At 40.1% G+C, this 27,612-nt stretch overlaps 1 protein-coding gene across 23 annotated transcripts in view; it reads right to left on the bottom strand.

Moving 5' to 3' along the window:
- Arpp21 (cAMP regulated phosphoprotein 21) overlaps positions 1-27,612 on the bottom strand; it is a 157,617-nt gene that overhangs the window by 98,008 nt on the left and 31,997 nt on the right. For 20 of the 23 annotated variants that reach the window (XM_045136734.1, XM_045136730.1, XM_045136729.1 and 17 more), the window contains exons 2-9: positions 11,909-12,089; positions 9,793-9,953; positions 8,783-8,824; positions 8,010-8,099; positions 3,938-4,082; positions 2,347-2,425; positions 1,655-1,714; positions 815-955 (exon numbers count right to left, since the gene is read on the bottom strand). In XM_045136734.1, coding sequence (XP_044992669.1) covers positions 815-955; positions 1,655-1,714; positions 2,347-2,425; positions 3,938-4,082; positions 8,010-8,099; positions 8,783-8,824; positions 9,793-9,918 — 683 coding nt within the window. In that variant the 5' untranslated portion in view covers positions 9,919-9,953; positions 11,909-12,089. Of the gene's footprint in view, positions 1-814; positions 956-1,654; positions 1,715-2,346; positions 2,426-3,937; positions 4,083-7,467; positions 7,798-8,009; positions 8,100-8,782; positions 8,825-9,792; positions 9,954-11,908; positions 12,090-12,172; positions 12,242-27,612 lie in introns of those variants that run through there. The other 3 variants (XM_045136731.1, XM_045136733.1, XM_045136746.1) reach the window with 3 other exon arrangements.

Raw genomic sequence — 27,612 nt, 5'->3', positions numbered from 1 at the left:
TACTTCCCTTCCTTTTATTTCCTGTTTCTTTATTCTTTGTCCTTTCTTATTTTTTCTTTTCCTCACAGAATCTCACCATGTAACTCAAGCTGGCCTCAAACTCATGGTTCTCCTGCCTCAGTCTCCAGAGTGCTGGGTCTATAGATGCATTATAGCATGCTTGGTTTTGCATAAAGTGTTTATTTATTTTGGTATGTACTTATTTATGTACTTGTGGTACTGGACATCCAAACTTTTTGTTTGCTAGCCAAATGGTCCATGACTGAGCTGTACCCCCAAAGTCTGTTAGTTTCAATTATATTTTTAAGCAAATTTTTAATTAGAAATGGACATATTTTCTATATAAACAGCACATGTTGGTACCATCCTTTCCCTCCTCCCTGCCTGGATGGAATCCAAAGGAGGGCAAGTTCCCAGACAATTAGCCCATCTAGTGCTGGAAGGTGCTACATGAGCTACCAGGGGAAAGTGGCCAACATCTGTCCAAGCAACTCAATTATATTTTGACATGAAATTTCCCATATTTTTTTGTAATCTCATGCAGTGCTGACGGAAAGAAAAAAATAATAATGTTTTAAGAGCTAGAAAGAAAAATAAAGAAAAAGGAAAATCAAGGAATCAATTCATTTTACTGCCTGAATTTTATAGATTTCCTTAGTTCTCTGACAATCATCTATAGATAAGTGCCACACTGCTCTGGTAAGACTTCCAACAAAACAGCACTGCACATTCTAACTGTTATGTACTTTGAATTTTATAGTGCACTCTTACAAATGAAATCCCTTACAGAACTAAGCATGCTGATGGGGCTTACATTCTGGTGTTGCTGGTTTTGTTGATAATGACAGATTTCCCAGTTTGATCTACATTGTGATCCAATCCAAAGTAGGCTGCCACACGATGGACTAGCATCCTCTGGTATGATGACATCTGAGGGAACTTTTTATAGTGATTACTGGAGCAGAGTTATAAAAAAAAAGATGATATCAGCATGCTGAATTCTTTCCCACAATATATTTTATAGGTATGCATAGAGAACCACTTGCTTTCGCCCAAAACACGAAGCCTATTTGTTTCTGATCTCAGTTCACATCCCACCCTTGCAGGAAAATTTGCACTTAATGTTGATTAAGCTTCAATAAGTATCATTGTTTCATAGTTTCACGTTGTTTTCCTCTGTTAGAAAGTATTCTTTTTTAATCCATGATGCCTTATCAACAGAGCCAGGCAAGGGAGGAATGACATGACACAGTGTGTGAGATTGCAAATGCCTATGTGGTGATGCGTCATTACCCGTTTTGTGCTGAAAGCAGCTCAGCCAGTGATTTCCAAGCATAACTGACTGCAGCCAGCTGGATCCCATTAAAAAACTATAATAAAAACAAAAGGGTCGCTTCTTGTTACAATGACTCTATGCTAATCTGTGACCCTCTGTTTATGGACATTTTGTCAGAAACTTAACAAGCAGGAATGTGTATGGTCCAAAGCAATGAGCAATGGTTTCCATCATCCAGGAACATTCCCAATTTAGTTAATTAAGAAAAATATTAAACAATCATTTATTGATCCCTAACTTTTTCCAGAATGGATTATTTAATACAAATACTGAACTAAGGTGCATTATAACTTAAGCCAGCATTTCAACTTCACATACTTGTTGTCGCCAATGAAATCAATCATTTCTTGCTCCATTTTCAAGAGTATCATCCTGTCCCTGCAAAACAAATGTTAAAACAAAGAAGCTCATGTACTTTTTGCTTTCCAGTGGGCTATTTAATTTACTAAATGTAAGGAGAAGATTATCTAAGTGGATATCATTACAAACCTATATGCAATTTATCTTTGGAACATACTGACCACATATTTAAATACCATTTCTTTATAATCAATACTATTTTATCATACTTACTGAATGATCTTAATGCTAATCATGGCATGCAAATTTTCCAAATCATAAAATGTAACCCATGAATATTTTTAAAATATCAGGAAATGAATGAAACACAATTCACATAATTACAATAGATGGGTATATAACTGCATTAGTATATAATTGACTTATTAAAAATAGATCATTTTCATGCTGTATTTTGTCTTCTTTGTTAATATTTTGTTGGGACCCAAAATCAGTAAAACCAATAAGCTATCATTTATTCAGTAGGCAACTACTTACATATTAAGATTATCTACAAACAAACCACTAACAAAAACCAAAAGAGTGTAAGAGAGACATCAGGAAAGGTCTACCTGTACTTTATACCCGACTTCTTAGAAATTTTTCAATTATTAATGTTTCAATATTTTATCTGAACCTTTTCTCAATGTGAGGCTTATTTTATAAATTACCTGGAATTATTCTTTAGGGTGTTAATCAGAAACTCATGTAAGTCTATGCCTGTGGAATCTGTATATTCTTGGCTGCAATCTGAAAAAAAAAAATAATAAAGGGAGGTAGTGGTTTTAGTTGTCAGGAATGGCGATGGGCAGGCAGGGTGTGAATGATGTGTTCCACCTGTCTAGTTTCTTTCCTACTCAGGTACATTTCAGATGAAACTAATTCATAGCAACATATATATATATGTGTGTGTGTGTGTGTGTGTGTGTGTGTGTGTGTGTGAAACTTGCAAACTATGGCGGTACAACAGAATGAAAATGAGATTTGAGAGTTAAAACAATTCTCAATGGGGAAAAAGAAAAAAAAATACTGATATCAGAGTAGGGAAGTTGGGCAAAGTGTCAGTAGTGGGGTGTGGGGGTACCATATCTTCCCCTGCGCTACACATCAGCACAGGCACAGTCTGCACATGATAGGTACTTCCAACCCACAGAGACCTCAAGAGCTTAAGATCTCATGACACCCCTTTTCCTCTTAAAACAGAAGTGGTGAAAAAAATGAGTAAATAAAAGTCTCATTATAAAATGATCTAACTAGATACAAACCACAAGAGGGCAATACATTTTTTGAGTCTTTCAGATCTTCTGATACTGGACAAAGCTGAATTTCTACAATGGCTTTAGAAATCAGAACTTCTTTCCTTCCTCACACCTTCAATTTTGGTATGCATTTCAACACAGAGCAACCACGGTAAGTAGAAATGTGGTTGCAGAATATGACATCAAATATGGCTCTGATTCCTCAGATAATTGGATACCTGATTTTTTTTCCATGTATTTAAAAACCAGACTCCTGTCAGGCCAAGTATTCATAGATCTCTTCATTATAAGTTTATTTAGTTCTAGTTTGTATAGCAATAGGTATAATCAAAGTTGGACAATGTTAGTCTGTAGGTGTGTGGTTTTTCAAAGCAATGGCTAGTTTTGGAAAAAAATGATTTATTGCATTGGAGTGTGTGTGTGTGTGTGTGTGTGTGTGTGTGTGTGTGTGTGTATTTTTTTTAATGGAACACTATATGTCAGTCCATGGTTGCAGAGACCAAAGTCCTCCATGCCACATAAAATGTTTGTCAGGCACTCGGCAGACATTCACACATGTTCGTTTGAAACCATATCCTTCAGAGGGAAAGTTACTGAGAGTGTCGGTATCTGTCTTTTAAGATAAGCATGAGCCCGGACATTTAAAACTGGGCATCACTATTGTTCACCAATCCAAGTCAGTTGACAATGAACCTGAATGTAAGAACAAATAGCAATTTAGTCCTTTGTGCCAGCTTGTCACTGAAAATGGGACAATAGTATGTGGATCCAAAGGTACATGTGGTTCTAAAAATAACTTCTGTAGCTCTAGAAATAATGGAGCATGAACAGAAGGAGAGTCACAGGAGCTTCTTTTACACACATACACACAGATCCACATGGAAAATTAGCTTCAGAGTGTCCTGTGCTGTAAACACAGAACAAGTGTGTAACAATCCATTCTATCTTCTAGCTACTCATGTGCCCACAGTGAGTAAGTTAAGGAAGCATGTTCACAATTCACCTTTTGATAACATTCTGATCTTGGTTTTCTCAGAGGTTTTATCTTTGTTTTTATCCTTTTCTTTTTCTCTCTCACAGTCATCCTTCCTAGGTTTATCCTCCTCTTGCAGGCTGGGAAAACTGGAAAGCTGTAAATGAATTGATTCCTGTTGGGAAAAGCATATAATAATTTAGGGCCAGATTTAATCAGCTCTGCCTGGTTTCCATTTTGCATAGAGGTTATTAAGTATAGGAAAAAATGAAAGCCAGATGCAGATTTCTTTTATTTAAGTGGTTTAAAAAAAATTAAGCTTGTCAGAAAAATATAGATGCCCTTTAAGGTGAACTGAACTTGAGAAGTCAAAGGGAGGTCATGAGATATAGCTGGCACTAAAACTTTGTCTCATGAATATGAAGTTCCTGTAGATAACAACTCTTATTTTCTCTACAGGCTTATTTTTAAATGCCTAGGAAAAAAAATAATTCCATTATCCATTAGCTTGCATTAGAGCCACTGTCATGCCTAAAAAGGCTTCTGTAGTTTTTCTAGAGGCTTCCTTATAAGGAGAAACTAGCACGCACAGACAGACAGATTTTACAAATCGTAAGTACAGATGGGACAGACTTCATGAAGGTTCTCCAACAGCCAATTTAGAGTAGACAGACTACCGTCCAGCCATGTCAACAACGAAGTCTGTTCTCAGAAAGCCAAAATCTATAGCTGAAGGGAATCCCAGTATGCTGCATCATCATTGCTTGCAAATTCCACTAATAGATACTCAACAGAATTAGGAGAAGCATTTAGGAAACACACAATTGTATTCTGTAAGTTTTACATAGATATTAATTTTAAAGAGTGTTGTTTAATCCTTTCCAGAATATATGACTCTCTTGAATCATTGCTGGGTAAAAGAGTGAAGTATCTGAGGCGAGTCTACGTTTGTCTGATTTGTTTTGAGCTGAAAATAGATCAGTTTCTAATCATCTGTAGCCATATCATTGGTATGTTCACTGCTTTGAAGAAGAATGAGCCAGTAATGTTTTGCTTTGTTGTGTTTTTAGTTTTTTTTTTTAAATCTATGATTAAAACTATTGCAAATTTAACCAAGATTTGATAGGTCTGCTCATATGTGGGAGATCACTCAGTGTGAAAGTTTCATATTTGGAGGAAAGAGGTTGGGGAGAAAACTCCCAGTGACTAATTAATTGTCTCTCTCAAATAAAAGGACATTGATGCATATTTGATTTGTTATGGGTGACTTTGGTCCTCAACTGTACCCAGGTAGATAATCTAACAAGCATAAAAGGAAGAAAGGAGTTATCTCAAGGCCAATTCTGTTCTTTGGGAGAGGCCCCATTGGAAATGTCTGGCTGCAGTAAAGTCACTGAGTTTGGAAATAATATATTCAAGGGGATGAGATAGAACATCCTCTCATCAGGAATATTTTACTAGCCTGAATGTTTTCACAGGTTATCTTTGGAATATACCTACACCAAATATGTAAAATTTAGTGTAATTTGATTGTAGAGTCTTTCAACCTATGGTTCACATGATTTGGGGCAGAAGTGTGTTAATCTACAAGGGTTCAGGCAGGATCTATGGTTTTTATTTGATTTTGCTTGTTTAGGAAAATTCTGGGCCATTTCTGGACAAGAAACAGAGATGTGGTGAAGAAGAATCACTCTGTCAGTTGATTCAGTGGGAAACTGTGGGCACCTGGGTCATTGCTTCTTCAAACCAACCGAATCATCCAGCCTCTTATCTTGAACCAAAAGTCATCAGACTTGGACATATAAGCACAAGAACAGAAGCTAAAGACATCTACTCCAGAAAAATGTAAATCTGATGCTGTGTGTTAACAAATATCACACTCAGATTTTAAAAAATGTATTTCATACACAAAACTGTACATTAATGGTGTTGAAGGAACACACAAAAGTGCTTTGTAGTAGTTAAAAAACAATCTGTTATTTTTTAATATTTTTATTGATATGCTCAATAGTAAAACACAAGTGTTAATAAATACATTGGTACAGGATAAGTTTATATCCAACAACAGTAAAGAATGATTCAAGTTGCAGTAACACACTGATAATTAAATGGTATAACATTAGAAAAGCGAACGTCCTTTAACTCAAGGACGGACTGAACCATCCAAAACGGGTCTGAGGTCAAGTAATACAGGTAGCAAAAGTTGTTGTTTTTTGTTTTTTGTTTTCCCCCACACAGGAAAATGAAGGCAGTTTTCCAAATAATGTGAATATACAAACATTGGGGAAGCGGTACATTCCACATATTATATACTTCTGTCACTGTTCCCTGGATTCAGTCCACACATTTTGTAAGTGCCAGTGGTATCTAAGGAAGGCATTGCATCTAACCTCAAAGATCTGTTCGTTATTCACTTAAAAAAAAAAAAAAAAAAAAGAGGAGCACGGCCACTTGCTTATCTGTGTGTCTGGTTCTTCTCTACCTGTCGCCTATTCCTTCCCACTCCTCAGCTAGCCAAGGAAAAACTTGTATCCTCTCCTGCAGAGCTAGTCTTGCTTTCTGAGTTCATAACTAGCAGGAACAAAGCACCTTTGGCACCAGTTGTGTGTAGGTAGGAGACTGTGTCTGGGAGGGGCATTATGATGCAGATGGCCCCTCCTTCCCCTTCACAAATGTCCCTCCTGCATCTTGTTAAGTGAGACAAAGAGAAGATTAACTCTACAGAGGCTATCCTCCACTTCAGGGCACTAGGAGTGGGGGACAGCTGGGTCATTACTTCACCCAGGATGTGTCATTCTTGGGAATATATATATATATATATATATATATATATATATATATATATATATATAAAATCATTGTGCAGTACATTACAAACCATCAATCCACATTTAATAATACAAGCTGTGATATCCATATCATTTCCCCTTTTCCATCGACCATTAAAAATTGAAGCACATATAAAATGCTGAAAAAAGCCACACATTTCTCAGAGCCCAAGTTAAAAAAAAAAAAAGCATGTATATGGAACACAGTAATGGCCACAGAATGATAGCCTGTCCGTGCCTCTTGACATGAGTGGCACGTTAAGAAAATGAGACTAGAAAAAAAATACTCTTAGGACAAAAATCTATAAGGAATTTATTTTTGGTCCTTTTAAAGAAAGTGCTCTCAATGCTGTCTATATCAGTGAAGACATTTTAGAGGATTTCAATTAAAGTGGGGGGGGGGGAGGAAAAACAAATCCAAACAAAAATAATGATTTCATAATCAATTTTCCTTCCCTTGGGCTCAGACAAATCATTTTACTTTTGCCTCTACTGCTCTCAGCCTCTGATACAATAGAAAAGTTGTAGCAGCAAGACTATTTTTCCAGAAGCTAATATGATGCTTGAAAGGTAAACAAAAACATGAGGTGACGTTTTCCATTCACTCACAGAAGAGTTTTGTTGGAACTTAAATTTTTAGAGCCTAATCATCTTGCTGTAAGAAGCAAAAATGAAAGTGAGGATTCAAAGAAAAAAAAAAGTAAAATCAAATTCACCATCAGCTCAGATTCCTTTCTGGCAACAGTTTTGTGTTTTTTTTTTTTTTCTTTTTGTAGTATTCAAAAATTTCTACCAAAGGCCATGAGGATATTTCTCCAAAGTTCAATGCACCTCAGTCACTATTCCTTATGAAGCCAACAGTAGTATTTCCTATAGGCAAGTGCATTTTGGGGAGCTGAGAGGTAAGCTGTCTCCAGCAAGGAAGGAGACCAGATGTTTTGGACTATATTTGGTTCAAGAGTGAGAGCCTTTATGGAAATTCAGCACTACAGTGCTTACTTTTAACTTAAGTTTTAATCTAAATTCTTTTGAATTCCTTTCCATTTTCAGTTTTCAGAGAGTCTGGAAAGAAAAAACAAATGTAACACTCTGTGATAAACTTCGAAACTATTTTAGAATGTCTCACACACAGGGCATGAAGCAAAGAGAACTCCTATCTTTCTTCAGTTATAGTTTTCTCCCCCAAAATACTGCTGAGCACTCAGCGAATATCCATGCACACAGAGACAGGCCCAGCTCATGCAATCCCTGCTCACCCCAAGGGGTTGTTATACCTGGTCCTGAAGATTTTCCCCTCCGGGTCTGGCTGAGGATTCTTCACAGACAGCAAGACTGCGGGTCAGTTTGCCTTTTCCTGCCCCTGACTGGGGTTTGGGGAAGGATAAAGAACAGAAACAGAAAACACCCTCAGACCGTCAGAGCATTTGCACTGTGGCATGACATCCTGAATCGGACTGCTCAGGGCAGGATCTGCAGCGGTGCATGGTTCACTCGCACGGGGGCAAAGAGCCTGTGCTTGTGGAGATGGGGACACAGTCTGAAGTGAAGTGACAAACACAGAGACTGGTTTTAACTTAAAAAAATATAAATAAATAAAAAGAAAGAAAATTAAGTTCCACTAATTTTCAAACTTAGAGGTGACTCAACTGAGAAGCGGCTTTCCGTGCTCAACAGTGTTGCTGATCTGAAGCTGGAAATCATCTGAGAGGCTAGAATATCCTCTCAAAATTGTATTGAAAATTACAAAAAAAAAAAACAAAAAAACCCCCCCAGAAACCAACAACACGTGGATATGTCATGATAAGATTGAGGACCACTAAATCTCCCTGCATGAAAACTGAACAAAACGTATAGACTTTGACAACTTTTCAGAGTCTAGGTCCTTTAGCGGAGAAGCGTAGATGTGAGAAAGAAATCTGGTGAACAGGACCACATTCACACCAGACAGCCAGGACCCAGCCCTCACCTGAGCTATGGGGACATTCTCTAGCTCCAGTGAGCAATTAACAATACATGACCATGGCACCAGTTCTATGTAGAATCTTACCTTGGATTTTCTTCTCTCTTGGTTCTGAGCTGCCAGCCGTCTCTGAGAGTAAACAAGCAATCAAAAGAGAAGACAGTAAAAGAGAGAGAGGAATGAGAAGAAAAGAAGGGAGGAGAGGAAAGAGGTGCAAAAGAGTGGAGAAAAGAAGAGAAAAAGAAAACAGTGTTAGTACCATTTATAGTAGAACAATCAAGAGTGGATGTTATCAATACTTTTCAGTCAGTCGGTAGAGGATCAGAACACTCTCCTGGTCTAATGTCCAAATGCTTGACCTTGTCACATCCCCTCCACCCACCCCACACCCTCCTTATAACAATTACAGGAGATGAGACATGTCACTTTGACAGCCTGACTGGCTTCTGGTCACTATGTGGTCACCTGCCTTTGATGAACAGCAGTCAAAGGAAAGCACTCACACGTTTCTAGACTAGTTCAAAGAAAATGAACGGCGTCTCTTGGCAAGGGCAGTGTGCCTCCCCTGGACCGCGCGTCCTCTCGGGCTGTGTTTAACGTGCCGCCCGCCTGCCTCCCTCAGTCGCTCTTAGTCCTTCTCCCGCCCCGCCACTTCCCCTTTAGCGTCCTGACCCTTTGGCTGGGGATTCTTGAACTTGGGCTTGTCTGATAACAAGGTCTGGACCTTAGCATGCCCATGACAGTCAACAGAGCACATGCATGTCTTCCACATTTCTGAACCAAGTGTTCTGAGTTCATCTGTCCATGACATGTTAAATCCATGCTAAGATTCTGAGAGCTAAAGCTGCCCACAAACAGGCCTTTACACGCACCACTCAGCATGGTCAGCCATGGGTATTAGAAATGCTGTGTGAAAACATAGTAATTAAACATTTTTTTTTAATTTTAATTTTTGTTTTCATTTCAAAGGGTCAGTATTCATTCAGGAAAGACAACTGGGAGAAGGTTCAAGTAGAGACATACTAACAATGTAAAACAAACTTCAAAGCAGTCTAGAAACAAGAGAAGGAATGTGGGTGGATGCGGCTTCCACTCACCTGCAGTTCCAGCTTCTCCTCTTCGTCCAGGCTTTCTGACTTGACTATGCCGTTCTCTGGCGCGGACTCCGTTTCCATCCGTCCTTCCTCCACCATGGTTGGGTTCAGGTCTCCTTGCTCAGACATTCTCCCGGATGCAAAGGAAAGCAAGTTTTCAGGCCCTAGAATGTTGTGGTATCAGAAATAAAGTCAGTGCAGGTGAACGGGCTTCTGCTTACACTTGAGACTTCGTCTCGTTCCTCCCATTGCATCCACACGAACACCTCTGGTGTGCCCACCAACTTTACACTCACAGGAGGATCAAGGAAGATATGCATCAAGAACCCAATCCCTACGTTGGGGGCAGGTTCATCACATCATCCACTGCCTCTCTCTACACACACACACACACACACACACACACACACACACAAGCACGCACGTGTGCGTGTGTGCAAGCCTACACTCTTGCTAATACCCGTTCCATCAATATGAATCAACCGATCTTAATAGAGATTCATTATCCCCACTCAACTGCCAGTTCCCGCATCCCTCTACACAGTGGAAGAGAAAGAAACGGGACTACTTTGCTGACTGGTGAATCTGTGACTCTCAAATCTGAGTTGAGAAGTGATGATCAGGTGCATCTCTAAGATGACTCAAATTTTTATTATTTTTTTAAACGTTTCAACCATGGAAACGCTTCCCTGGTGATGAGGAATACAGTACACACCTAACTGAAGGGGTAATGATTCGGTATAAACGAGAGATCTAAGCTTGCTGTGAACTGTGAGGTTCAGTGTATCCAGGCTTCAAGCCGACAGCTTCGTTGTAAAAGGCATCGGCCACCTCCCATGCTGTGTCAGGTGCCTGCACTGTGGGATCTGGAGGAAGGAGGCCAGGTGCCACGCTAGGGTCCACGCTGCCGTGTCCTCTGCCAGCCCACACTCACCCTGGACTGCTACATCTGACGACGACACGCCTGGGACAAGACGGTGTAGATTTAAAAAGCCTGTTACTTTTTTCCTCCCTTCCTATCTCTGCCACCCCCCCAACATTTCTTCCTCATCTAATGTGTTATCAGAGAAAGTTTGTGAATAACTTAACATTGGCTTCCTCTTCATTTGTTTTTAGTATGAGAAAAATTAAAGGAAGAGAAAGGAAGAGGAAGGAAAAGAAGACACAAAGGAGGAAGGAAGGAAGGAAGGAAGGAAGGAAGGAAGGAAGGAAGGAAGGAAGGAAGGAAGGAAGGAAGGGAGGAAGGAAGGAAGAAAAGGGAGGACTGAAGGCAAGAATTAAAGGAAGGAAGGAAGGGCAGGGAGGAAGGGAAAAAGAATAAAAGGAAGGAAGGAAAGAAGAAAGGAAGGAAGCTTAGAAGGTAAGTTCTTTTGTAAAAATCTCTGCGAGCAATGACTCTCCTATTCCCCCTCATGACAGTGGCAATTATTATTTGACAAAATAGTGTTCTGATGTTTCCCTGAGTGTGGCTTAGCTACCATTTACTAACTCAGTAACTTTATTTTCGACTGGAACTAGAAAGCAAAGAGAAATATAAACACCACAGCGAATTTTATTGAAAATTTGCTAAAATCCACCATGACGGAGCAGATGGGCTACAACAACATCTATAAAGTGTACAGGCTTATTTGGCAAAGGACTGTGGGAATGTAGCAGGCAAAGCTTTCCTAAAGGACAGGACGTGTCTGAGGAGCAATGCTTTAATGGGTGGGGAGGTTTTAGGATCTAGCTCATTTGGGCAAAGTTCTATCAGAGAAGCACCACGTGTGTGGTTGACAAAAATTAAAGTTCTGTTCGCCAATGACAAACAGCTTGCTCTTCTCTAAGTAGTGGGTAGAGGGGAAGAAAAAGGAACTTCTGTTTCCCAATTCCATATTCTGAGCATTTCAGTTAAAAACGAAAGCTAATTATGATTGATATTTAAAACTGAGTAAAGACATTGGGCTATAGTTTTTTTTGTGGTTGTTGTTTTTTCATAGCACAACCTAACAGGGGCCCTGGAACGAATCCCGGCTGTGAGGGGTTGCATTTGGTGAACTGTTCTGTGCAGAGAAGCAAGTTGATGTAATAGCAACAATACTAAAATATAGACGAGATGGATCAAGACAGAAACCTTTACCTTTCTTTCACGCACAATTCCTGCTGCAGGTCTAGGCAACTGACTGGCTGCGTCTGTCCTTCCGCACAGGGAAAATCCACACAAGAGATCACAGACAACTGGCGTCCCATGTCCCCATTAACAGCGCGGAAAGTCCATCCCCACGTGGCTCCCTCACACACTGTGACACATGGTCGTCAACCTGAAAAAAAGACGCAAAGTAAATCACAGTGGTAATAACCATGGTCGGGGGGAACGTGGAATAAATAAGACTGGATTTCTAACACTGATGACCAGCTTCCCGCAAAGCACCTCCCAGCTTGATCCGGCTCCACCTGTCCCAAGCTGTCTGCTTCTTCTCTAATGAAGGCTACAGCCGGCTGCTCAAGTCAGCGCAACACCCACGCAAGAAGCTAAAATTAAACACTGCATTATGCACCGAAGATTACTCACTTCAATTTTAACCTTTTTTAGTGAAATTTCGCACTTTGTAATTTAAAAAAAAAAACACAAGTTTGTGTGTTTGCTTCAATGAAAATGAAAATTAAACTTACCCATGAGCAAAAGACTTACTTTTTTTTTTTTTTTTTTTGAGATAGGGTCTCACTTTAGTCCAGGCTGACTTGGAACTCTCAGTCTGTAGTCCCAAGCTATCCTTGAACGCACAGTGATCCTCCTACTGTGACTCCCAAGGGCTGGGATGAAAGGCTTGTGCCACCCCACGTGGCTCACCTCTTGTATTATAACCAAAACCTTTGTCTATTAAATTATAGATCCCTATGCTAGGCTGTCATTCTGATTCTGCAACACATTTACGAAAGTTACCTTCGTAAAGTATATTTAAAAGCTTTGTCTGTAAACTTTAAAAAGAGAGAGAGAGAGAGGAAAATAGGAACTTTCACAATAGCATGGCTGAGAGAGAACTATTCAGGCCACTAACAGCTCGAAAGAATTCCTTATAAACAGCTTGTGAGTGATCTCTCCACATTCTTCCCTCCCATCAGGAGAGCTCTGCCATCTGGGCATCCCGTGTGACAGCGAGGGAAGACTCACCGAGGATTCACAACCTCAGCCTCCAAGCCTTCTGCAAACAATGGTGCTATATCACTTGCACCATGTCTTCTTACAAGTTCTTACAGGAGCCATGGCCAGACAGCTTGAAAGCAAACGCAGGGTTGAACTCCTAATAACATTTGCCAAAGCAAGACATAGCTCCCCTTCTACTTGATGTCTCCTGGAGGCACACCCTGCTAACTCCAGCAGCAAGCTCATCTCTCCTGTCTTATTCCCGGCTCCAAAGACACTACGTGTGCTCCGTTCCTTGCTCTGAAGTTCAGCACCCCCTTCCTGCAAGCTTAGCTGCGGGTGGCTGATTCTTCACGGGACTTTGCTATCATCCTATGTAACAACATATTGGGTCACAAAAGCTTTTGGAAGCAACCATTGAAAACACAATGGCTTATCCTGTCTCAATAATTTCTGGATTTAATCTTTTATTAAGAAGTCTAACTTGGCTTTAAGGTCTGCATCATTGCTATAAAATCATAGAGCTATTAAGATAGGCAAGCATGCATTTAGAACAAAATGGATTGTTAATCAACAGTAGTTTTAATTTTCCAGTGTTGACCTCTTTTGCCATGGCTATTAAAACAGACACCAAACATTAAATAGAAGTCACCATGTTTTCAAATAAGGATCAATTTAACTAACAAGCCAATTATCTAATTTGTCTTAGAATAAACAACAGTGTTAGACGGAATTACCAAGTGCTATTTGTATTCTCTTTTCTTTTTCCTGAATCGAATGAAGTTATCATCAATCATTGCAAGCCTCTGCCTCTTCTTCTTTTTTTTTTTTTTTTTAATTTGTTCAGGAGCATTTAATCTAGCAGGCAAATGGCACTGAAGTTTCAAATGCGAGCCTTAGATACAGCTTCCAGCTTCAGTAGGAGGATGCAAAATATAATTCTTCCCATGAAGAAAGAATAAACTCAGATTCACATAACTAGCTCAAAGTGCTAACAGCCTGTATGTGTGTGAGTGTGTGTGTGTGTGTGTGTGTGTGTGTGTGTGTGTGTGTGTGTAATTACCAGAACACATTTTGAAATAGCACTGAGCTCTAAAGTCGGCAAGGTATTATTCTTGAATGCCTGAATCATAAAGTCATCATCTCCTGAGATAAAAGAGAATATGGGCATATGGGAGTGAGCAGGGAGGAACATATGCATCACAAATATTTTTGTAACTGATTAAAATTGTTCTCTTTGCTAAAAAAGCACAGCCAGGAATTCAGCCCTACTCCAGATCTCTGTTCGCCAAACTAAACCTTGACTCTTCCACCGTTATTCCACACTTGTCTGCTCCAAGCATTCTCATATTTTAAATATATTTCATTTATTTATTTGAGAAAGAGAGAAAGAGGGAGAATGAATGGGTGTGCCAGGGCCTCCAGCCACTGCAAATGAACTCCAGATGCATGTACCCTCCTGTGCATCTGGTTTATATGGGTCCTGGAGAGTTGAGCCTGGATCTTTTGACTTTGTAGGCAAGCGACTTAACCGCTAAGCCAACTCTCCAAGCCAGCATTCTCATTTTTTAAGAACTCAAAGTATATTTACAATTGTTTTCTGCATCATTTTGTTAATATTTTTTAACCAAATTTTAAGATTTATGTCAGAAGGCCAGAAAAGGAGGAGGAACTCTGATATGAATGCACAAGATAAAAGTTGCTAGAGTTCCTTCAGTGGAAATCTTATGCTAATCATAATTCTAGAGATGATTATTTAGCAAAAAAAAAAAAACGACATCAATGCAAAGAATCCATAGGAAATTGGTCAACAATGCTTATCAGTTATTTATGGTGAAAAGTATAAATAAAATGATGATCCTTTCACATGTTGGTGGTTTCTCATGTCTTAAGCTTGCCTTAGAGTTGACAAAAATAGCAATAAGGATTGTGAGGGTAAGAAAAAAGAGAGGAAGGGAACAGGACAATATAAAGCACCAGCATTCTCTCATCTTTCATCACCATTAACAAATTGTGTGTGTGTGGGGGGTGCATGTGCGAATGCGTGTGTGCCTTTGAGAGTTTGATTTCTGTAGGGTTTTCACTCTCAGGACATACTCATATAGGAAACCTAAGTTGAATTCTACTTTCTGGTTGGGATGATCACTTTATTATTAGTTACTTGTTTCACAAACTTAGATGAAAAATTAACACAGAGATGACTAACCTGATCCTTAATCAGTATGCATATTTTATGACAAAGCAATACAGTAAAGATAGATTTATTTGGACCACTAAAAGGTTTCTCCTGTAGGCACTGCTTTTTTTTTCTGTCAGAACTGCTGCTGAAAACTACATACATATTGCAGTGACAGTAGTGAGATGTCAGTTATCTACAAAAGGTCAAAATACTGAAAAACTAAAATACAACCCATTCTCAGAACACTTACTAGGTTAAAGTTTATAAATGATTTTCAGGATGAGATTAAGTATAAAGAGCATTAACAAATTCTAATGTGATTCCTTTAAAAATGAGGACAATAATGGTACAAATAGTGTATATATATCAAAATCTGTAACAAGACTTGAATTCTCTCAAGATGACAAAGATACCAATGAGAAATCTTCCCTATGCTTAATTTTCAAAACAAGGCTTTATCCTTTGCTTTTTGTGTCAGAACCATCAGCTAGGAATTCAGCTGTTTAGTTAAACTTATTTTGGTAAAACAAAGACATGGTTGTTCTAGGGATTCTCCCAAATGACAATATTCCTCAATACAAATTTTGGAGACCTTTAGAGGGAAATCTTCCCACCAAGAATAAAATGATAATAGGACTCTAGGAAATTGAAATGTTTTATATAAACATTCCCTAAGTTGGAGTTCCAAAATAAAGCAGTGTCTATGTAGAATATCACCATTTCTTTTAGGTAGTTGTGTGAGAACAAACATAACCTTGCTCAACATTTCCCAGATTTCCAACAGTAAAAAGATTGGGTGCCAAAACTCAATTATAATGTGAGTGCCATAAAAAAATGAGGGAAGACTATTGTCAGTGAAACATCTAAGAGGGCTGGAGAAATGGTTTACAAGTTTAGGTACTTGCCTGGAAGCCTAAAGACCCATATTGGATTCCCCAGGACCCATATAAGCCAGATACACAAGGTGGTGCATGCACCTGGAGTTCATTTGCAGTGGCCAGAGGCCTTGCATGCCCATTCTCTCTCTCTGTCTCTCTAAATGCCTCTTTTGCTCTCTCAAATAAATAAACAAAATTTTAAAAACTAACAAATAAAAGTCATAAGAGAAGGTTTTATTCATTTAATCTTCTTCTTCTCCTCCTCCTCCTTCTTCTTTTTTTGAGGCAAGCCCAACAGACTGGTCTTTTTTTTTTTTTAATTAGAGAGAATGAGAGCAATAGTGAATGAGAGAGAGAGAGAAAAAAAATTGGCAAGCCAGGGCCTCCAGCCACTGTAATTGAACTCTAGAAGCATGCATCACCTTGTGCACATGAGCGACATTGCATATGCATCACCATGTGCATCTGGCTGATGTGGGATCTGAGAAGAAGAACATGGGCCCTTAAGGTTTGTAGGCAAGCATCTTAGCCACTAAGCCGCCTCCCCAGGCCTTCCTTCAGTCTATTAACAAGACTTTGCTGAGCCTCTATTATGGACAAGGATGCTCTACATGATGGCAGGATATTCAAGTCAAATAACATGATGTCTCTTTGAAATAATTTTATTCCTTCCTGAATATAATATGAATAAAAAATAAGCAAGTAAATATATATATTCCAAAAGATCAAAGGCAAAAAACGATGGTACAAGAGAGGGCACTGGCATTCTGCTTTGCACAATTCCCTCTGACATACTGTTGACACAGACCTGTGCAGAACAGTTTGATACAACCTGCTTTAGTGAGAACCTGACTTGCAGAGGCACCTCATCAACTGTCTCATCATCTTATCAGTCTTGCCTCTGGAAAGTAGGTTTCGCTTATATATCCAAGCACTGTAGATACTGCATGACAGAGAGGATATGTTAGCAAAAATAGGACAGCCAGAGAATCTCTGCTAAGCAGCATTTGTAGGTCCAAGAGCTCTCCGAGACAGAAGGGCTGTAGTAACCAGTTTTTATGGAGAAAGATGACATTTTTCTACCGTGATGTTACCATAGATGTGGTCTTGATGCAATATAAACATTGCAGTATCAGATCCAGAAGAGACAGAGAGAGAGAGAGAGCTGTGTGGTATGAAGCAGCTGGTTGATAGCTTTGCCATGTCAATGTCCACAGTTGAGTTGTCTCATCAAAATTAATGATATGCCGTCTTTCTGGCTTTTCTGCTACAGGTGCATTCACTTCCCTTCTTCTTTATCTTCTCTCCCCATCTCTCTCTCTCTCCCTTTTCATCTCTCTCTCTCTCTCTCTCTGTCTTACACACACACACACACACACACACACACACACACACATATGTATGTATGTATGTATGTATATATTCCCTTTCTCTCTCTTCTCTTCCCCGCTTTTCATTCTTCCTTATTACAAAAAAGTCAATAATACAGAGACTGGGGTTCATGATTTTGCTGATGTGTTAGAAAATGTTCCAAGACTCACAGAATTGATGCTTGGTTAAATCTGACAGATAAAGCATTGAGTATCCAAGGATTTTTCCAATGGCCTCAACTTCCATAATCTGTGTTCAACATCCCCTTGTATTTCTAATACTACTCTATTAAGAATGGAGGCATCCTCTGTCCCTTGATGGGGTCATTAACCTCCAATCAGGTGTATGCTTTAATTACAAAACAGAAAAAGACAGTGCTCTGTGAACCAAAGAGCTGTAAAGAGCTTTTGTAGATAGACTGAAAAGTTATCCAAGCTTATATCAAACCGAGGAACTTGGAATGAATCCTCTACCACATAGTTGGTGGCATAAATTGGGTCAAAAATAGTTTTAACTGGGGTATCAGCTCTTGTTTTAAGTCTGTCTTGTTCCTTTAACAATGATTCTCATAGAAATCTAGACCATACTTTGTGATCACATTAGTCCATTCACAGGTTATTACAAAAGAGAACCACTCATCTGCTCCCATTGGACCACTTCTGTCCTCACAAATGAGCCAACCTCCACTGCACAGCAAACAATGCATCAGCCTGTGTATCCTGATCACGGTGTGTTTCTTCCCTGGTCTTATCTCCGAAACTATATAGCTATGTCTGTGCTCCCAAACAGTTTTCTCAGCCTGTCCCTGACAATCCTGAAAGTGAGTATGTCACAGGCATTAAACCATGACTAACAGGATGGAGAGATTGCTTAGTAGTTGTGACACTTTTCTGTAAAGCCGAACAGCCTGGGTTCTATTCCCCAGGGCCCACATAAAGCCAGATGCACAAAGTGGCCCATGCGTCTGAGGTTTGTTTGTAGCAGCTGGAGGTCTAGTGTGACCATTCTCTCCTCTCACTCTCTCTCTCTCCCGTTCTCTGCTTGCAAATAAATAAGTAACATTATAATAATAAAAAAATGAGCATCTGCCTCTGAGATATCAGCCTGATTTCCCCCTTCCATGCACAGAGGACACAAGGAAAATCACCTGTGTGCTTGATTTCTAGAAAAAAAAAAAAACATGTCCCAGATTTTTCAGGGCAGCATGGCCATTTTTAAATATGAAATATTAATCAGAATCTATATTGGGGCCAGAAAGTGTGTAGTATTTAGAAATGAACTGTGTGTCAACTTAATCCTTAGGCAAAATTCCAGGACCATGGGCTTGGGGGGGTGGATTTTCTTCTAAGTAAAACAAACAAATTTTCCAAGAACTCATTCATCCAGATTGAGGACTTGTGCATGATACCATTTAACTTTGCAGAAGCAAGTATATTCTTAAATAGATATTCCAGGAAGACCATCTGGTTACTTTTGCCGGGTTTTTCCTGGAAGCCTCGTTCTTTTGTGATCTCCCGGACCAAGACTCATCAACTTCCGGACGGGAGGGAGTTGTGACGAATTCAATGTGGAGTGACACTTGCTTAACCCACAGACACTGGGGCTTCTACGTCTTCAATTCAATTTAATACAATATTTAAATTCCCCCTCTTTTTTGAAGTCCAAGCAAGCAAATCCATTACTTATGTTCAGTTATTTGTATTAGAGAAAATTTGTCATAGAACAAAGAGTCACAATCAAATTCATGTTTTTCACTCTTATTTAAAGAGTTCAAAAAGATGAAATTTATCATCACAAAGAGGAGAATGTCATTTTTAAAAGGAGAAAAAATATTAATTTTAAAAATAATTTGTCTGACATGAACTCTTTTCTCCTACCTTCCTACAAGAATGAAAAAGGCACCTGTCATGTCAAAACAATGAAGACTCGCAAATGTGACGCAAACCGCAGGTGCCAGAGTGGGAACTGAACGTCTGAGTTATTAAGACATTTCTCACAGGAGAACGGAAGAGAGACTTAGATAAATTAAATAAACCCAAGGAAACAATGAGCTGTTATTTCACTGGAGGTTTAAAATGACTGTAAAAGTCATGTTTTATTTTTCTACAGGTGTACTTGGGAAGAATGTAAGATTTCTCTGTTTACTTCAGTACTTAGTATATGGTGTTATAAATGCACATTTCATGCATCAAAGTGGCTTTTGATAGTGATTAGTAGCGGTTACCATTTCTTTTTTTCTAAATATATTATTTATTTATTTATGTATTTGAGAGAGAGAGAGAAAATGCCAGAGTGAGTGAGAGAGAGAGAGAGAGAGAGAGAGAGAGAGAGAGAGACAGAGACAGAGACAGAGACAGAGACAGAGAGAGAGGGAGAGAGAGAGACAGAGACAGAGAGAGAGGGAGAGAGAGAAAGAGAAGCAAAGCCACCATTTCTAAGTCTCATAGAATAGAATCAATTAGAACTTGGAATCAGTCCCCTTTGACCTCAGATCCCTGCCCTGCAGCAAAGGCAGTGTGTTTTCCCAAGGAGCAGAGGGACAGAAGTGTACTTTCCCCAAACGGGTAGAGTGTGTATCCAAAGGGCCTATGGTTACAGATGCCTGGAAGACAGAGCTAGGCCTCACTCCAGAGAGGGTAGAGGGGATGTCAAAAGCACTGTAGCAAAGATGGAGACATGGTGTCATCCCAGGAGTTTCAAGAGACTCACAAAAAAGGGCTTTCTGGAACTGGAAAGAGAGCTCACTGGAAAAGCCTACAGCTCAGTTTCAGTTCCCAAGGCACATACATACAAGCCACATGCACAAAGTAGTGCAAGCATCTGAAGTAAGTTTGCAGAGACCTTAGAGTAAACACACACACACACACACACACACACACAAAGGGGGTTTTCTGAATCCATAGGGAGTTCTGTACTAAAGGTAGCATCTTGATAGAAACCCCTTCATACCAAATTTAGCAACTAAATCAAGAGAATGACAACTGCCTTTTATTGAATGTTATGAAATGGTTATATGTCTTTCTTTCTTTCTTTCTTTTTTTTTTTTTTTTTTTTGAGTTAGGGTCTCACTCTGGCCCAGGCTGACCTGGAATTCACCATGCAGTCTCAGGCAGGGTGGTCTTGCACTCAAAGTGATCCTCCTACTTCCGTCTCTTGAGTGCTGGCATGAAAGGCATGTGCCACCACACCCAGCTTCTAAATGAGCTATTTAGATACAGTGTTTTACATCTTTATTACGTTTTTTCCTCGCATCAACCACATGTATTTGTTGAGAGCCTACAGTGAGGAAGACAGTATCCTGCCTGCCTCTCTGCCTGCCCCTGCTGTTAAGTCAGTTGGCTAAAGATCCCTTTATCACTGGATCCCCCTGGGGCTCCAATGCCAGTGAGTCACTCTTTAACACAGTTCAGTGTTTAAACCAAGGAGTAAAATCACTCTCATCCCACTGTTATATAAGCCAACAAACATGAGATTTTTATGTCTCCTTTTGTCTAGCTCTGCACCAAGTACAATACTGTGAACAGTGCTTGGCACACTGTAAGATTTGTTCATTTAGTGAATGAAAGAAGACTCCAGTTTCTCCCTGTGTAGTCTAGTCAGTGAGGGCCAGACAGCTACGCTGTGGTTCTGTTTCCTGCAATTAAAGCCAAGACTTCAGATCACTCAGAGGCCTGGGAAGTAACTTGGCAAAGGTTTAAATTTCACTTGAGCCAGGTGTGGTGGAGCACGTCTTTCATCCCAGCACTTGGGGAGGCAGAGGTAGGAGGATTTCCATGAGTTTGAGGTCATCCTGAAACTACATAGTGAATTCCAAATCAGTCTGGGCCAGAGTGAGACCCTACATCAAAATATATATATATAAATTTCACTTACGTTCAACCAACAACCAATGGAAAATACTCAAGGGAAAAACCATGCATGGACTGGAAAAGCTCTATAATATGGGTGTATGTGTCTAAAAAGAACTCAAGTGCATTTATTTCATACATGTCTATTATATGAAGTACTATGTAGGCCCTGGAAAGGATCTGGAGAAAGGAAGAAGAACCAAAGAAAGAAGAACAAAACTATTTAGAGGACTAAGACAAATGGGAAAAAATGGTTCATGACCTGCTTAATAAATTACTCTTAAGTTTGTTCCCAGTCTTCTTGGAGGCTTATTTTAAAATCCAATCTTAAGAGAACTAATCTGTACAACTAACAGAGACCATGTGCCACGGGGAAGACATTCTCGCTGAAGATGAAAGGAAGGTGCTGAACTCCAACCATGCAGATACATTTCTTTAGGCTTCTGATACTTCTTGAGCTCTTTCGTGGCAGGGGTGGCCTGGTTACTTATATTGAACTGACTGAGCTTCTCATATCTGTAGTTGAAAAAAAAATCTCTAAATGCAGTATGTCCCTCCTTCTGAGTTGTGCATTCTTTAGTTTGTTTATTTATTTATTTTTCTATCTGAGAGAGAGAAAGAGAAAAATAGGCAGACAGAGGGGGGAGGGGAGCAGCAGGGCCTCCAGCCACTGCAAATGAACTCCAGACACACGTATCACCTTGCGCATCCGGCTTACGTGGGTGCTACTGAATCAAACCTGGGTCCTTAGACTTTGCAGGCAAGTGCCTTAACTGCTAAGCCATCTCTTCAGCCATCTTCAGTTTTGCATGACATTCCACTGGAGTCTCACAGTCGCAGGGCCTCATCTAGCTGTTCCCCACCATAGTTGGAATCTCTCTGAGTCTACTCAGATACTAGCTGCACAGGAGCCACATGGAGCTCGCACGGAATGGATGTAAATCCATCAAAGGGAAATGACCAGTCCATGACCTTGAGTGTGAAAGAAAGCTTAGCGTGCACTGCAGCTTACTCCTATACCCCGGGAGATAAGGGCAGCAGCAGCCGCGGAAGTGAGCCGTGCGTCTTTGCAGGGAGGACACACAGCTACTCTGGTGGCATGCACGGTTTATTCAAGCAGATACGCAAGAGAATGTCCCTAAGCCTTTATTTCTACAGCATCAAGGGCCTGGCTTTTAGTCGGATGTGCTTTATCTATAGGTGTTCTAATGGAATGTTCCAATGACGCATGTGTGCGGCAGATGCTAAGTTCTTTGGACAGGTGGCCCTCTGGCAAGTCACATCCTCTAAAGGAGTTTCTTGATGTAGATCAAGATCGTGACAGATACCAGTTTGTTGAGAGTGCTAGGAAAAGATAGAGGCGACTAGGAATCTCTATGACAAGGAAATTAGACTTTATTGCAGGCGAGTCCTAGGGCAACGCACCATCTCAGCAGTCAGGACTCTGGGAACTCAAGGTGCCCATACAACATTTGGCAGGGACATTTGTATTAGAAGATTAGGGTCACGTTGGCAGGGAGAGGGAGGGAGGATTAGCACTTGTGAAGGAAGAAAACTTCTTTGAACTCCCGTCTTCTATGATAGCCAGCCCGGCGCCTGGCTCCCCTGGGGTTATCCAGTTAGCAGTGGGCAGTCTCCAGACAGACTTCTTGGTGGTCAGCAGAAGTATGTTCAATTTGAAAATTTGCTAACTTCCTTCCGTGAGGACTAGCTGGTGCTTCCATGTAAGGAAGATGTTTTCAGGAGATTCGCACGTAGGTTGTCACCATGTGCCCAGAGCTTGACCAGACGATGGTTTTCTGCCTAAGATACTAATAGTGATATGTTTGTATTCAGTAGTGCTTAGACAGTGGAGCGATCCTTGCAGATACTGACTAGAAATAAAGCCAAAGGAGCCCTCTGGTTGGTGAGTTGAAAAAGAGGAATTGCAAGTAAAAACGGGCCTTTCTTCTCTCACAGTGTCTTAACTGTAAACAGATGGCAATACTTCCTTAGAAGGTTGATGACATCATACCCTCTCTGCCTCAAGCCTGTCATTATGTAATTTTCATTTTTTTAATTAGCTTACAAATCATTAGGTATCATTACAGCATTTTCAAACACAATTTGCTTTTGTTGAATCTCCTTGTCCCCCAATTTCCCCTCTCTTCCTTTGTACACTCCTCCCCTCTCCTTGCTGCTTACATGCCACACATGCCCTTGTGCCCTTCCTTCATCCACTCCTTGTCTCTTTTTTTGCCCTCTCTTGGTTACCTTTCTGGCTTTTTAGGTTTTACCCATGTCTGCCTCTCATTCATATGAATATTAAAAGCCAGGATCTGCATATGAGAGAGAGAGACCATGTGGTTTATGGTATTTTGAGTTTGAGTCACTCCCTTAACATAATTCTTTCCAGATCTATCCATTTTCCTTGGAACACTTTCACTTATTTTTTATAGTCCAGGGACATTTCATCGTGTTCATGTCCCCCATTTTCATTATCTAGACATCTATTGATGAGAATCTTAGCTCATTCCATCTCCTTGCTACAGGGAACAGAGCAGCAAGTGTTTTTCAGCTGACACTCTCGCCCGCAAGAGTGGTTTGCATTCAAACTCAGAAACAACTGTAGGTGGAAGTCTTGTGTGCGAACGTTGCATGGGAGCCAGAAGCTGGGTTCAGGGACAAGTGAGAGTTTTTTCTTTGTGATTCTGCATGTCTTGAACGAATCCACATGCATTCACGATCTTGTTAAATGGCAAGTGATTACAGCTCTGAGGGTTTTTAGATCCTCCTAGCATGGCTATTATTAAAAGGATAGTGTAAGTGGGTTCTTGAGGTATTCTTAATGAAGGACCAGGTAGAAACCAAGGACAGTTTCAGAGAGCACAAGATCCACTTGGACTTAGGCTATGAAAATGATGTGTGGTTCTGTAACGTGTGACACTAATGGCATTTATGTTTTTGTACATGAGCAGTGTGTGTATGCCAGGGCTTCTTGCTGCTACAAAGGAAAGCCAGATGCTTATACCATTTTTGTATCCAGGTTACATGGGCTGCTTGGGGATTGGATCCAGGAAACAGGCTATGCAAACAAACATCTTTAACCACTGAACAACCTTCCCAGGCTTGAAATTAAGATTTAATTAATTTTTTTCCAATTTCCTGGTTGGAATTACCTGCTAGGAACAGAAAATATCCTCTGGCACCAAGTGGGCTTCTATAGAAATCACAAAACCAGAAGAATTTTGACATATTCTCTTCTCTGGATTTCTGACCATAGGCCTGCTGAGTCCACTTATGTGTATTCCTTGGTTTTCCTCTTTCTATGTGAATAATTCCTCTGAGGATGGGAAGGGGCAGGTTAGCCTTCCTCCAAACTTGATCCCATTGCAAATGCATTTATTTTATCCTTTTTATTTTACACCAGATGTGAGTGAATGATAATACCCCCCATTGTGATGGAATCTCCTTAAGAGTCCCCAAGCCTGCGCCCCTTTGTTTAGGCTTCTGGTGACAGTCATATGGCTGGATGACCCAAGGACTGCTGAGGGAAAAGGTGTAGATGTGTTCAAGAAGTCTAGTTCCTGATGATGAACTTGAAGACGCGGGACACATTCAGTGATGGATTTTTCAAATGCCTAAACTAAGGATCGGAAGGGTCATGCATGTGGCATAAAAAAGTAGGTACAATAGTCAGAAATATACTCATGTTTTGAGACTTCAGTAGAAGAAAATTGTCAATGAGCCTCATGCAAACTGACATGAATCCAAGCAGCTACCTCATCCACAATAGTGCAGTGAATGTGTGAACTTGTCTAACAAATCCCATGGGATCCAGCACCCATGCAATAAGGCAGGGCAATCTGGCCTCTAGAGCATGTGGGGGTGGGGTGGGCTGGATTGAGTGCCTGGCAACATACCAGCTACTGCAAATGTAAGGTAGTATGCTTTTAAATATTTGCACTACTGTGTATCCAGGCTGCAGAGATGGAAATTTCCAGGGAGAAATTAACCAGCAAAGAATCAAATTTATCATTTGATGCATCACAGACAAGCAATATCTGTCAATCTCATGGAGTACAATGCTTAGTTTTGAGCACTTTACTGATTTGTGAAGCCTTCAAGATTTTAAACACAGGCAAGAAAGAAGATGTCAGTCAGTTTGCATTCATAATGGATAATTTTCAGAAGAGTCATTTTTTTGTTACATGTGGTTTCCTTCATGAAAATTCCAAGGTCTAAGCAATGAGGAAATTATACAATGAGAAAAACATGATAGGTAAAGAAGGACAGAAGAAAGAAAAAGGAGGAAGGGAGTGCTAGTGAGGGAGACAAGAAAGAAAAGAGGGAAAATGGAAGGAAAGAGAGAAGAAAATAAATAGGCCAACAGTCAGAAACTGCCTCATGAAATTAACATATAAAAGTACCAACATATGATTTATCCCTACAAAATATGTGCTTAATATTAAAAAAGAGAAATTAGGCTGGAGAGATGGCTTAGCGGTTAAGCGCTTGCCTGTGAAGCCTAAGGACCCCGGTTCGAGGCTCGGTTCCCCAGGTCCCACGTTAGCCAGATGCACAAGGGGGCGCACGCGTCTGGAGTTCGTTTGCAGAGGCTGGAAGCCCTGGCGCACCCATTCTCTCTCTCTTCCTCTATCTGTCTTTCTCTCTGTGTCTGTTGCTCTCAAATAAATAAATAAAAATTAAAAAAAAAAAGGAGAAGTTAACTAGCACCAAAAGAAAAGGGCAACATGGTGCTATAGAGATGGTTTAGCAGTTAAGGAGCATGCCTGCAAAGTCTAAGGACCCCAGGACTCACGTAAGCCAGATGTACAAAGCAGTTCATTTGCCTTGGCTGGAAGCCCTGGAACACCCATTTTCTTTCTTTCTTTAATCCTTTCTCTCTTTCTTTCTTTCTTTCTTTCTTTCTTTCTTTCTTTCTTTCTTTCTCTCTCTCTCTCTCTCTCTCTCTCTCTCTCTCTCTTTCTCTCTTTCTTTCTTTCTTTTTCTCTTTCACTTTCAAATAAATTTTAAAATTTTTAAATTTTTTAATAAGTGCAACATAGAATATTTTGACGATGACTTTGTATGGGAGCTTTGAACAAAATTTAATTTCCACAAATTTAGTTAAAACTATGACAATGATGAGAGTCTTCCAGGCTTTACGGCCAGTACATAGAAGAGAGAAGACTGCACATGATAAAAGTACAGTAGGAAGACTTTCAAGGATTTACTGGAGTACCAAATATACAAGAATGTGCCCAACAGTTTACACATTTACCACGAAGACAGTAAGAGGGGAGGAACTGAAGAGCACTTAGCAATGGGATTCTGTCTGATCATAAGGGGAATAATTTGAATGGAAAAGTTCCAAAGAATTCCAAGCTTCTCTCAGTACATGACTACTCATGGCTTCATGCGGCCTTGTTGGTGCACTAGTTTTAAATTTTGGTGTGTGCATAAATTTGCTAAGACTCTTAACCTTGAATATACAACATATTGTATATTCATGAATATACAAATAGAAAAGTCCAACTATCTGAAGCCCTATGTGGTCCAATACTGTCCGTACAGCCTGGAAAGCCACATTTCCAATTCTTCAAGTGCTGGTGCCCATGAGTCACTGTAAGTTGCCCTTTCTTGCTGTCAGGCTTGGGCATGCCCACAGATGCCAGGTCCAGGTCAAGCCAAGATTTCTCGAGGCTTCAGAGACTCAGCAGGCTTAAGGGGAAGGAGACAGGCCACCAGCAGGACACACCAGCTTAGCCGCTCCACGGCAGAGCCCCGTGTCACCAAGATGCCAGATGTAACCTTGCTCCGCAGAACTGAAAACAAGTGGGACCAATCAGTGTGCCCCACCTGCTGGAACCATTCTACATGACCTCAATTGAGCTCATTTTGAAAGCTGCTTTTGTTTGGTTTTAATGTGCTGGGTTAAGCCAAATCTGCTTTATACCTTTGCTTCCAAATGAGCATCCCGAATTTGCACACTTTGTGATGTGTCAACATAATAGAAACTGGCTAGAAGATTCAGGAAGGTTTCACTTATGAGTAGTGTGATGTAGCATGCTCGTGCATTTTATTTCCTCTCTCTCTCTCTCTCTCTTTTTTTTTTTTTTGAAACAAACAAGGAATACTTTTGTTTGTTGGTTGCTTTCCCTCCTTAAAATGTAGGTGAAATTTTTGGTTATGTGTCTGTTATAAATGGAGACCCATGACCAACAGTCACTGCAGATAGTAAACTTCTGATTGGTCAAGGAAGAATCAGAAAATTACTTATTCTTCTTTCACAGAAGTGATTAACATTGGTTTATTGAATAAATGTATAATTTTTGAGACCATATATAAACTGTAGCTCAAGTTGGCCTGAGGCGCATGTCATCTTCTTGAATCAGCCTCCAAAGTGCTGAGATTATAGACAGGAGCCATGTAGAAGTTATT

Source organism: Jaculus jaculus, chromosome 17, assembly GCF_020740685.1.
Source record: "Jaculus jaculus isolate mJacJac1 chromosome 17, mJacJac1.mat.Y.cur, whole genome shotgun sequence".
Lineage (NCBI taxonomy): Eukaryota > Metazoa > Chordata > Mammalia > Rodentia > Dipodidae > Jaculus > Jaculus jaculus.
This window is presented reverse-complemented; position numbering and strand designations above follow the sequence as displayed.